Source organism: Cebidichthys violaceus, unplaced genomic scaffold (genome assembly GCF_023349555.1).
Source record: "Cebidichthys violaceus isolate CVI_PGR_0920_01 unplaced genomic scaffold, fCebVio1.0.p SCAF_2, whole genome shotgun sequence".
Lineage (NCBI taxonomy): Eukaryota > Metazoa > Chordata > Actinopteri > Perciformes > Stichaeidae > Cebidichthys > Cebidichthys violaceus.
The window spans coordinates 1,637,020-1,650,532 of NW_027176372.1; the positions used below are offsets into that span (position 1 = coordinate 1,637,020).

Below are 13,513 nucleotides of genomic sequence, written 5' to 3' on the forward strand. Positions count from 1 at the left end.
AGATGGCGTCCGTCAATGAGGAAGGACAAATAACAGCCACGCACTGTTGTTCTGCAGCTGACTGTTGAAAAAGGCTTTTTCCTCTGTGCCTCAGAAATCCATCCTCCTCATTGCTAAAACAAGTGTGTTGTTTGAAGGCTCTGTGACTTGTGAGTGTCTGTGAGAGCCTTCTATCTCCTGTCTATCTTTCCCTCTGACTGTCCTCCCCCTGTATCTCTCCATCTCGCTGTGTTAAGACTAAAGAGGGAGCAGCAGCCCGGTGATCTTCAGCTGCCCTCCAGCTTTGTACCAGGCCAACTCTCCGCACATCCCTCTATTTCTGGCAACCTTTTGTTTCTGTGTGGTTTTTACCGTTTTGTTTTGTAAAAAAATAACAAAAAAATAACAAAACCTTAAAAAGTGCTTCGTCGATGGATCCACAGCGGACACAAGCCTTGAAGAAAGAGTATAAGTACAAGAGTAAAAGATCGTAGATGTGGCTCGCGGCCACAACTCGGCCCGATCGGTAAAATCTTCGACATGCGCATGAGGGAGAAAATGACATATGGAGGAAGAACCATAACCACCTGCTCATCCAACCGCGCAATCCTGTCCATCACTCCATCTCTCCATCTGCCGGTATCGGTCGATCCACTCTCCCGTGTGGAGATACGGCATCTTGAGTCAGCGGTGCAGTGACCCTCCAGCATCCCTCATCCATTTTGAAAGGAACATCTCCCTGCGGATACATTTTATATCCTCCTCTTCAAGGTGTTTCTGGGATTTATGCTTCATAAACTTTTGCTGGTTTGCTGTAGTTTATTTTTTCTCAGCCGAATCAATTTCCCCTCCAACGTGCCTCGTGTTTCGGAGAGACCTCCAGAGAACGAAGTCGTGATGGTTGTACGTGTTGATGTGATGACGGTGATGAAGAAAGTCTGTGTGGCCTCGCGTAGTCAGAAATAGTTACTTCTGGCCGGTTCATTGTATATGAATTACATTTCCCGTCCTGATACCTAAGCCGGTTTCCAATGCAACCATGTCCAGAGAACCGGGTCCGTAATTCTGTGTTTTTTAAGCTAAATTACAGGAAGTCGTCTCTTCACATCGAGCCTTCAGGCCCCGTCGGCTGTGGTCAAAACAGAAACAAAGATGCACAGACTATGTTACTGCGTTCTGAATGTCTGTCTGGTTGCGTAGCTTTGCAATTCATCTTGACAAACTATGAAATACATCGACGTATCCTCATGCAACAGCTCCTGTGATATCTTACAAAAAGAAACTCTTTATTTTAGCGAAATAAACTCTTTTCCTCGCAGGGAACTCATCACCATCCCATCCATTAGCCACCGGACAGACAGCTGTATCATCTGTACGTGGTCTGTCCTCTGTGTCTCCTCTCAGGACTACCGAGTGAACATCTTCCTGAGACAGCAGTGGAACGACCCTCGGCTGGCCTACAGCGAGTACCCCGACGACTCGCTGGACCTCGACCCCTCTATGTTGGACTCCATCTGGAAACCCGATTTGTTCTTTGCCAACGAGAAGGGGGCCAACTTCCACGAGGTCACCACCGACAACAAGCTGCTGCGCATCTCTAAAAACGGCAACGTGCTGTACAGCATACGGTGAGTTATTAAAGTGATCACATGCAGACCGTTTCATTAACGGTGCAATGGTAGAGTCGACTTTCAGCAGCTTAGTGCCTCGATGCTGGTGGACTAGAACTGTTCAATGATCATTTCAAAGAGATGTAACCGCCACAGGAGAAGTTCAGAGTCGCAGCAGAAGAGGAAGGAGAAAGGTAATAAGTCTGGAGGTTAGATTGAAACAATCAGTTATGAAACTATGACTGAAGATAGAGGGTGACTGCTCTGACTTCCTGTTTATTGCATTCCAAAGACCTTCATCTTCTGCTTCAGACTGCTCTTATTGCGTCAAAGTTGGAGGTTTTTATTTTCTCCAGAGCTCCGCTTCTTTTTTTTTTTTTTGTATCTCCGAGACGCCCCATTCAAGGCTCTCAGAGTTATAGCCGCCTTCAGCCGACAAAACCTTTTAGCCCGCCAGTGCCTCCTCCTCCTCCTCCTCCTTTTCGCTTTTATTGCCTCAGCTCAGGGGCGAATGAGAAAGCGACGCAGCAGCCATGGTAATCTACTCAGCCTGTTAGTATTCCAGCAGCGAGTCCAATCCGTTATCAACCTCACTTCTCACCTTCATGTCCGGCATGAGGAGGAGTGAGATTGGCCCTTTATAGATATCGTCTGAAAAAAAAAGAAGGGAGGAATCGTGCGCTCCACTTGCGCCGCTCTCATTCGTTAACTTTGACAACGTCAGAACGAAACCCTCCTTCGATCAGCTTGATCTGCGGCGGGATATTAACACGTCCAGAGGGAAAGATGGAGAAAGCGTGGTCTTGTAAATGTTGTTTACTCTGTTTGTTTTTTTTTCTCAATGTTTATCGGAGCAGTGATGGATGGCCGCGTCGCCGCCAAGATGAGAGTGAACTCTATGAGATTGGACGATCAGATTCCCATGTTGTTTAAATCTCCTGCTGCGCCGCAAACGGGAGTGCAGGGTTTGGAGGGGAAAAAAAATGTCAGTTTCCTCTAAAATAAAGACAAAACTAAACTTTATTTATTTGCCCTGCACAACCTAATCATAAAACACACATGATACAGGAAAAGTTGCTTTATAAATACATTTGAATATGTTGATTCTAATGGATTATTACGTTAATCCATTAGAAGAAGAAGAGGAAGTTAGTTTGGCTTTGACGCACAGCGCATTATTGATACAATTCACATCCAAATTCGTTTTTTAGATTCACAATGTCCATCCAGTCATTTTGTTCTTTTGCGGAGATAATCGTCAGCACAGCTTTTGATTCCACTGCACACAGGGAGTGCTGCGAGCTAATTCTAATTCTTTTAACGGTGCCAATTTGACAAAATGTTCTGAAGTCTGAAATAAAACAGGGCTGTAGATGTTGGTTAATGGAGTCACTGACTCCATTGAATCAGTGTACTGTGCTGACAAAACATCATTATAGTAATAAAGAATGGAGCCATGTTTAGTGGATTGGATGCCGGCAGATTTCTTTGGATTAAAGACTATTTTGCTTGTTTGTAGAAAGCCCAACAACTCTAATACTATTGTTATTTTACTTTAATAGCACATTAAAAGACATTACACATGTCCTTAAAATCATCAAATTCAGCATCCGTCCCGTGAGTTCTCCTGTAATCTGCTTCTGGTGGCGCAGAAGAACAGAATCACCTGCAGGGTCGGAGTACAAAGCAAAACTATTTCTGTTTTTTGGTCAGCGTTTGGCATTTCGGTGTCTCGATGCAGCAAACGGGAAACCACAGAGCCGAACCTCCCTTCTGAGAAAGTGGGACATCTGTGGAGGCTGTAATACGTATTCAGCACCCTGTCAGAGGACTAACAATGTGCAGACGCGGCACAGTGTTGTACATCAGGCCGACTGGACGTGTGTGTGTGTGTGTGTGTGTGTGTGTGTGTGTGTGTGTGTGTGTGTGTGAGAGTGTGTTGTTGTGGCAGCGGGTGTCCTGTTAGAGCAGAACAGGAGGACGGAGTATCTGCAGCCGAATCACCTCCTGCTCCTCCTGACAACCTGCTGACGGCTGCGACTCTGCAGGAACTGGGAGCTGTTTTTAAAAAATATATATTTTAGGTTTTCTGAGAGAGACTTGATATTTAGTGATTTAGATGAAAATTATGTGTTTAAGATGGACAGTCAAGAATATTTGGTGATTCAAGTGCTTCAAAGTTAAGAAAACAATCTCTCTACAAGACCCATTTAGTATTCGTGCTGGAGCTTTCAGTCGTATCGCATGAGTTAAAAATCCCTCCTTTTTTGAAGGGACTTGAAGCATCATTAGTCATCCATGTTGGCTTATTGAGTTTCATAACTCCTTCTTACAACTGAGCATCTTCAAGACCATGTGATGTGGCTGAAAACTCCAGAAACAGCTACTAAATGCACCTAGTGGCGAGAGTGTTTTCTCACATTTCTTTTGAGGTGGAAATCATAGTCTGGAGTTATTGCAAGGCCTTTATGGAGATTAGTGCTAAATTGATTATGATATATTAGAGTGCAACTATCAATTATCTAAACAAATTAGCAGCGTTAGACCAATTTAGCTTGAATCTGGTATCAGCAGAGATGCATTCACTCCACGTGACCGCAGTGATTCATTTCACCGGCTGCCTTTTAATTCTCTGAGTTTCACGGATCAGCCTCGCATGAAGCAACATTCGTCCCCGTGTTGCTGTGTGTTTGCTGCGTGTTTGCTGCGTGTTTGCTGCGTGTTTGTTGCGTGTGTGCTGCGTGTTTGTTGCGTGTTTGCTGCGTGTTTGTTGCGTGTTTGCTGCGTGTTTGTTGCGTGTTTGTTGCGTGTTTGTTGCGTGTTTGTTGCGTGTTTGCTGAGTGTTTGTTGCGTGTTTGTTGCGTGTTTGTTGCGTGTTTGTTGCGTGTTTGTTGCGTGTTTGCTGCGTGTTTGCTGCGTGTTTGCTGCGTGTTTGTTGCGTGTTTGTTGAGTGTTTGCTGAGTGTTTGTTGCGTGTTTGCTGCGTGTTTGCTGCGTGTTGCTGCGTGTTTGTTGCGTGTTGCTGCGTGTTTGCTGCGTGTTTGCTGTGTGTCTGTTGCGTATTGCTGCGTGTTTGTTGCGTGTTTGCTGCGTGTTGCTGCGTGTTGCTGCATGTTTGCTGCGTGTTTGTTGCGTGTTTGTTGCGTGTTGCTGCGTGTTTGCTGCGTGTTGCTGCGTGTTTGCTGTGTGTCTGTTGCGTGTTGCTGTGTGTCTGTTGCGTGTTGCTGCGTGTTTGCTGCGTGTTGCTGCGTGTTTGCTGCGTGTTTGTTGCGTGTTTGCGGCATGTTGCTGCGTGTTTGCTGTGTGTTTGCTGCATGTTTGTTGCGTTTTTGCGGCGTGTTGCTGCGTGTTGCTGCATGTTTACTGCGTGTTTGCTGCGTGTTTGTTGCGTGTTTGCGGCGTGTTGCTGCGTGTTTGTTGCGTTTTTGCGGCGTGTTGCTGCGTGTTTGCTGCGTGTTTGCTGCATGGCTGCTCAGCTACAGGTTTCCATCCTGTTGGTCCTCCAGCAGAGAAGAAGAAACGGTGACCTTTCACACAGATTCACTGGTCCTGTTCTTCTGGTCTTCAGGGTTCCTCGTCGTGATCAGTCAGCAATTAGAAGATTTAAGTTAAATCAATCTGTCGGTCAAATATCTTTTTGATTAAATGAACAGATAAAGTTTTTCACAGTAGTTACTCAAACAAATAAAATAAAACATTTATCGTTTGCTTTTATCAAACAAAGTGCATCTTTCGGGGACTAATTTCAGCAGCGTATTAATCTTGAGTCTTTGTGGCAGCAGGACGGTGTGTGTGTGTGTGTGTGAGATTGAGTTGGAATAAAGTACAGTGTGTGTGTGTGTGTGTGTGTGTCCATGGTGATGGAGGAACAACAGTGTGTTTCATAGAGCTCTATGAGATATTAGGCTTTTTCATGCACACAATATGTGTTTGGAGATACTTTGACTGTTTGTGTCTTTTCATATCTTCACTCATGAATGACTTTAAAACAATATGTTTGAATTGTTTAATCACTTAATTGTTTCAGTGCCACTCAAATGTTTGAAATAAATAAATAAATGTATTTATTCGTATCAATTTCAAACACGTCCTGATCTGTCAGTGATCGGTGAGGTGGCCTGGATGAGTTACACTGATAAAGCTCCGGATAATCCTCTTAGCACCAAGTGATGCTGAATGTGTGTGTGTGTGTGTGTGTGTGTATGTGTGTGTGTGTGTGTGTGTGTGTGTGTGTGTGTGTGTGTGTGTGTGTGTGTGTGTGTGTGTGTGTGTTTGCAGAATAACACTGATCCTGGCCTGCCCCATGGATCTGAAGAACTTCCCTATGGACGTCCAGACCTGCATCATGCAGCTGGAGAGCTGTGAGTCACCACACACACACACACACACACACACACACACACACACACAGATGGGATATAGATTTCTCTGTGGCCTTTTCATTCTTTGAACAGACATGAGGTGAGTCACAGAAACAGGAGTTCAAAGAGGTTTAAGGGTTAACAAAGAGAGGAAGAACAGCGCAGTGCTCCTTCAGCACCACGGACAGCGCCCACAGTTAGGTTAGGCTCCCTGTTGTTCAGACACAGATAGATTCTAACTTGTCCAAACGTCAGATAAAGGATCAGCGCGTCTCACCACCAACTCGTCCAATGAGGACGCTCGGCGGCTCTACAGTCTAGCTGTGACGCTCAGTGACAGCTTAGTGTGTCAGTTTCTGCTCATTACATGCACAGTGCCTTTTCAAAATAAACGTCCAGCACAGGCTTACTTGTTGTTTCTATTGACTAGGTTGAGGGTTAAGATAAGTGTAATTGTGTATTTGTTATGTAAGATAAGACCTCTCCTCATTTCTCTACTAAATGTTCCTCTCTTTTCTTCCTGCCTTCTGTATTTCATTTTGTCTTTACTGCTCTTTATTTCTTTTCTCATTATCTTTGTTTTTCCTTCGTTCCTTTCGTTCTCACTTCCTTCCTTCTCTACTTCTGGCCTTTGTTCCTTCTTATAGTCCTACTTTCCCTCTCTTTCCTCCATTTCTTTCTTTTTTATTATTCTCTCCTGAAAGCATGACAAGCATCCAAACCGGAGTCGTGACAAATACATGAGTCATTAGTCTTTTCTACGATGAGTTAAATAACTGCTGGCGATGTGAGCGATCACTGGAAAGGTTAGAGAGCTGTGGGCGCTGCTGTTGGGCAGATCACAGACTATTCAGCTGGTGTTGAACTGGGTCCATTAAACCATTAGAACCTCTCACTGGGTGACCCTCCACCCCAACCAGAGACAGAAAGATCCTCACATCGCAGACCACCCACACGGCGGTGAGAGCAGTCTAACCTCCCGCTCCCCGCTCTCTCCTCCAGTCGGCTACACCATGAACGACCTCATATTCGAGTGGGACGAGAAGGGAGCCGTGCAGGTGGCCGACGGCCTGACGCTACCTCAGTTCTTACTCAAAGAGGAAAAGGACCTGCGCTACTGCACCAAGCACTACAACACAGGTGAGTGGCACGACGTTCGCTTGATCATTTCCCTCCTTTTCTGTCCGTCCGTCGGCCGTTACAATCTGCATCTCATCAGGAGAATTCAGTCCCTCGTCAAGACTTATTTTATCCAAAAGAAAAGTGTAAAATCGGCCACTGCAGTGATATTCCGAGGAAGTTTCCTGGAATCATTTTGTTTAACCGAGAAAATGGAGACCTGAGAGGTTTAGTCCAGAGTTTGGTTGAGTTCATCAGCAGTTGTTGATGTCATGAGGGCTTCGCTCAATATTTTTATCATGGTTGGAGATAATGCGCTCGGCCCTGTGTGTGTGTGTGTGTGTGTGTGTGTGTGCATCTCTCTGTCTGTCCACAGCTAACCTGGCATACTGGAGCCTTCATCTCATTCTTTTGTGCACATGTATGACACTCAAGGACCTTTATTCTTATATGTGGATTTGTACGCTTGACTCAAAAGCAAATTTCAACATTACCATTTTCAGCTGACCTGCTGTACTCCGAGTCAAAGACCGAACACTAACAAATAACTGCGATTGATCAATACTGTCCCTATAACTAGCACCAAACCAGGAAACAGGGACGCTCCGCTCGGCAGCAGAGTTACATTAGTAACTTCCTCCACGGAGTAGAGTAGACTCAGAAGTGACAGGTGGATGCTGGTGTGGGTGGAGGTTTTAAATGGCAGCAGTGACAGCATTAAGCACACGGCCCGACGGCGGAAAAAGGTGCGCTTGATATCCGTTGCAGAGAGAGGAGGACGTCGTGTGAACGTCTTGAGCCGCCTGCTCTGCTTAGACTGCAAACACCTCGCTTCATTTTCACGTGAAGCACAAAGTGTGTATGTTGTTGACGTGAGAATATACAAAGAATATGAACAAAGCGTCCTCCATCGTTCTGTCTGTAACACCTTGTTTCTTTATCTTTTCATCGTTCTCTTCCCGGTCGACTCTTTCCTCGTTTTTCATCAAGGAAACATCCTGTTTCTCTCCAGGATTTACTTTGTAGAAGGAAAGATGAGAAGGAGAGAAGAGATACGCGTAGAGGAGGTGAGGAGAGGAAATGAAGTAGAGCAGAAGAGGGCGGAATGTATCCGTCTAATGAACGGAGAACAGATCTAAATTCAGAATCACACGTTCTTTGAAACGCAGAGAGGGAGACGAGGAGAAGCGTCCGCCTGGAGACTGAAACGCTGCGTGAGTCAGAGGCAGAATTTCATTTTTATTTGAAAGTGTGAAATGTGGAAATAACGGAGGAATGCTGCAGTGAAATGGAAAATATTCCCCAAATATTTCATTCTTCTCTTCCAGTGTCATAAAAGTTTGAGTGTGACTGAGAGAGGAGGGAAGAAGAAGCCTCTGAGCTGCAAAGTTTGCTCCAGCCACAAACTCCAAAATAACTGTTGATGTATTCACATTATTTCACATGTGTACATATTCATATGAAAAATGGTAATATTAAAATTCATATTTTAGGACTATCGCCATTTTGAACACGTGGTTAACGTTGTGAAAACCCTACAAAACTACTTAGCTTAGCTTAAAAGTACTTTTGTTACATAAGTGAAGTTATGTGTGTGTAATGTCAAATGTTGAACGTAACACCTTCAGTGGACAGGACATAAAAAACAAACAGACGACTGAAGAAGAGGAGGAATGATGAAAAAGAATGATAGTAGAGACAAAGGTAAAGGTGAGGAGATCATAAAATAAGAATAAGAAAAAGAATTGGGGAAGAAATTGGAGGCGAAGGCAGGGAAGGGAAGTAAAGAAACCTTCAAAATAAAGGAAGTGAAAAAAGTGAACAAAAAGAATGGAGGTGAATGGACTGTGTTGGGAGGAAAGGAGTGTATTAGTCATGTGAGAAGGAAGCTGAAGAACAACAGAAATAAATGAGAGATCAGAAAAAGAAACAAGTGAGGAGAATCTAACGGAGGACGAGGGAGGACGAGGGAGGACGAGGGAGGATGGGGAGGACGGGGAGGACGAGGGAGGACGTGGGAGGACGGGGGAGGACGGGGGAGGACGGGGAGGACGAGGGAGGACGGGGAGAACGGGGGAGGACGAGGAGGACGAGGGAGGACGAGGGAGGACGAGGGAGGACGGGGAGGACGGGGAGGACGAGGGAGGACGGGGAGGACGCCACGCTCTGTTTCTCCCTTCAGGTCCTCCAAGTGTGGATGAAAACCATCTGTCCAGTCCACACTTCTTACACTCCAGAGAAAGCTCAAAATATATGAATATGAAATGTACATCAGAGTACGAGGCTGTCTGAAACAGAACAGACTGACGATCTTTGGGAGGGACGTTATCATAGAATCCAGTGTGTCGCTGCAGGAAGACCACGTGACAAACGGAGAGGTTGAATGTGAGTTTGGGGTCCAAAGCTGAGCGACAAAGAGAAATGAAGTGTCACGGTTTGAACTAAATGCTCATTTTTAGGTCATACATTTAAAATGTGCAGAGCGGACGCTCCTTTCAAACTGTCAATAGGTTAACCAAACATGTTCAAATGAAGTTTACATATTTCCTATCAGAGATTAAAGATGTCAGAACGGATAATGTTGTTGCTTAAGAAAAAGATTTACATGTTTATGAGGCTTCATGACTAACAGTAAAATGTTAATAATAAATATCAAAATAATTATTTTAATAAATATTATTAAAATAATTATTTGAACATGATGCCTTTCTTCACTATAGTGACATTATTCTCACAATCCCAGCTATTTATGACACTATGATGCAAAAACAAAACAATTCTTCTTCTACAAAAATAGAAAAATGATCCATCTCCAAAACACCAAACCACTGGTCACAGTCTGTGTGTGTGTGTGTGTGTGTGTGTGTGTGTGTGTGTGTGTGTGTGTGTGTGTGTGTGTGTGTGTGTGTGTGTGTGTGCAGCAGGCTGATTAGTTCAGATTGTGAGCCATCACTCACACAGAGGTTGACGTCTGCTGTCGCCGCTGAGGAGATGAACGATCCACCTCCAGACGAAAAGCCTTGACACGACTCAGCACCGCCACACACACACACACACACACACACACACACACACACACACACACACACACAGTAGAGACAATGGGGTGATAATCCTCTGCTTTGTTATATAAAGTCTGTTTTGTCTCTGTCACTGAATCCCACTCAGTCATTCTCACGTACGATTCCTTTTACGGTGTTTCCTGTTGAAATACTTTGAAAAGCTTTTTATTTTAGGAAGCGTCATGAGTTTAACTCTGCAGGACACAACATGTGATGTGTGTGTGTGTGTGTGTGTGTGTGTGTGTGTGTGTGTGTGTGTGTGTGTGTGTGTGTGTGTTCACACACAATTCTCACTCAGGGAACGAGGGGATTCTGTATTCGCTGTCGCAGTTTGAAACACTTTGAAACACGTCGTTAATGTTGTAGATTGACGTGAAACAAAATCCACAACCATCATGGCAACAAAAGTACTACTTGGTTCTGTTTAGACAACAGAAGTACTTGGTTATTGTTCGGCATTAGAAGTACTTGGTTATGTTAATGCTACAGAAGTACTTGGTTATATTTTCTTCACATGATTTCTCCTTTCCGTGTATTTCTCTCTTTCCTCTCTCTCATCTCATCTCTTACGACCATGCTGCTCCTCTGTGGCTGTGTGTGTGTGTGTGTGTGTGTGTGTGTGTGTGTGTGTGTGTGTCCGTGTGTGTGTGTGTGTGTGTGTGTGTGTGTGTGTGTGTGTTACCGTGAGTGCACACACGCCTCGCTGCTTCCCAATCAAGCATTAAGAGGGAATTAAGGTGTCGTTTCTCCTCAGATTTATTAGCTGCAGTCGATTGTGACTCAGAGAGAGAGGGAGCGTTTACCTGCTCTCTCTCTCCTCCTCCTCTTCCTCCTCCTCCTCCTCCTCCTCCTCGTCTCTCCCACTGACTGCTGTCTTTTTTAGTTCTTTCCATCCCTCCATCCACACACACACACACACACACACACAGAAAGAAAAGGCCCTGTTTGAAATACTAATTACGCTTCCTGCTGCATTGCAGGCCGCTTTTGTTTCCTGCCTGGTGATGTGTTTAAATGTTTAAAGTGTGTTTGTGTTCGCGAGGCGTTTAAACACATAACGGACATTTCAACGCCGCTCACCCACAACATTAACGCCAACCTGCTTCATCCAAACCTTTACCGTGATGATGACCAAAGTGTTGGCGTCGAATCAATCAGCCGGGTCTATTTGATAGCGCTGTGTCAGCGTCAGAGTATGGATTACTGTCCAATGTCTCTTTGTAGCTCAGGTCCCTGATGAAGCTACTTTAAAGCTAACGCTTAATAAAGCTAACGGCAGTGATCCATCACACAACAGAGAGCAAACAGATGAAGGTGTTTCTGTTATCCTTGTTTTTAAATGAGCCTGTAATCGTTAGCTAATGCTAACTCGATAGAAATAAAACCACACACACACACACACACACACACACACACACACACACACACACACACACACAACTGTAAACCTTTCTGTACACGCCAGAGGGAGACACCAGTGTGTGCAGCATTGAATACACACACACACACACACACACACACACACACACACACACACAGTGAGATAGAGGCCCGGCTGAATAATTTCAATCTTCTTATCAGATGGAAAATATGGACAGCACTTAAAAGCTCTGAAGTGTATCACAGCTATAAATCAAGTCCAGCACCATCGACCCTCCTCCTCCTCCTCCTCCTCCTCCTCCTCCTCCTCCTGCTGCCTTCCTTCCCTCTTTCCTCCCGTCCTCTCCCATCTTCCTCTCCTCCTCATCCCTCTCTCCTCTCGCTCTGACATCACATTTCCTTCTCTCGTCTCCTTTCCCCTCCTCTCCTCTCCTCTCCTCCTCCAGTCGTTTAGGGTTAACTCTAATTGATGAGGCTGCCTTCCATTGATCTTCTTTGATTAAATGGATCGTCGGCCATCTTGCTCCCCGGCTCTCTTGTGGTTTATTATGAGCCCCGGCGCGCTCATTACATTACAGAAAGACAAAGAGGCACATCTGCAATGTAAATAAAACCCCTGCAGTGTGTTAATTTAATTATCTGTGTCGCAGATCTTCTGCACTGTTTTTGTACAGACAATGACGCTTTTTGTCTGCTTTACATACCCTACAACAAGTGAACAGCGTTGTCTCAGTACGACGGTCCTTGAACACATCATGTGAGACCAACGCTTCCACCAGAAAAAACAACCGAAACGAAGCTTAAAATTGTAATATTTCATCAAAAACCTTTTATTCTACATGTCTCGTTTAAAATCTCGCCCCGAATAAACAGTTTCCTTTAACGACTTCCTGTAAAAACATAACATTCTGAGCTTCTCAGCCCAACTAGGAAGCCGTGATTGACTCACCTGAGACCAACAGACAGGTGACAACAATTCTGTGAATCTCGGACTGAACTGCTGAACACAAATGTCAATAGATCAATACATAAAGCCTGTGGACCCTTTCTTTTTGATCCAACATTGGAAACACTTGAGGGCACTTGGATACATGTTGAGATATATAGATTCCAGTCTTTTCCCATTTTTTAAAAGAAATTATAAAAGAAATTAAAATTGTATTTGTATGATTTATAATATTATAACTGTGTTATTCTGCACAAACGACATGTTTGAGTTTTCTCTACTTCTAGTTGTGATTGCTCCGTTTCCAGAGAGGAGCGGGACTTTTATTTTGAAGTGAAAAACGAGGCCAGGAGAAAATGAGGGTTAAAACCTACAGTGGACTGTTGGATTAGTAGGTGATCGCTGTGAGGTCCAGAGCAGAAAAGACAAAGTAAATGAGCAACAAAGATGGAGATCAAAACATAAATTAAAAAGATAGGCTCTTGTGGATTTTTCACCTACTGGGTACACATTGCAGTGAAACAGGAGCAGAGGGATTTGAGGAGAAGGCGGTGGACCACATTCCTCCTGATCCGTCTCCGTGCTGCGAGCGTAAACAATCCACCGTTACTTTCCCGTCCACAGCCACACAAGGATGAACGCTGCTTCTGGCAGACTAACACTGGCAGCTGCAGATCTCTACTGCAACCACGCAGTCTGTGTGCGGCGCGGTCGCAGTAGAGAGCAGTTAAATCAAGTTCAAAGTGATGTATTCGAGTCCTGTGTCTTCTGAAAAACAGAAGAAATAGCTCGTTGTGAAGATGAGGCTTTGGGAGGAGTCAGACAGAAGACGTGTTTTGTGAACGGATCTGTCGACGAGCTTCTTCTCGTCTTCTCGTCCCGCTCACGAGAGCTTGTGCTGAGCTTCACTTGTGAGGAGCTCAGTAGAGAGAGGTCGTTGGATCGGGGTTTTTAACGGTCGCAACTCAGTGATTACATCAAACAAAGAATCTCGACCAACGTGAATGTGATGTTTGAACACGTCAGCGATGAAACTCTGAGGCTGTGGCTCAGGAGG

General features: G+C 44.7%; 1 protein-coding gene across 1 annotated transcript in view; it reads left to right on the plus strand.

The window, feature by feature from the left end:
- Positions 1-13,513, plus strand: part of glra1 (glycine receptor, alpha 1) — an 83,583-nt gene that overhangs the window by 60,512 nt on the left and 9,558 nt on the right. Inside the window, 3 exon segments of the mRNA XM_068714067.1 lie at positions 1,384-1,607; positions 5,867-5,949; positions 6,952-7,089. Of these exon segments, the coding sequence (XP_068570168.1) occupies positions 1,384-1,607; positions 5,867-5,949; positions 6,952-7,089 (445 nt within the window).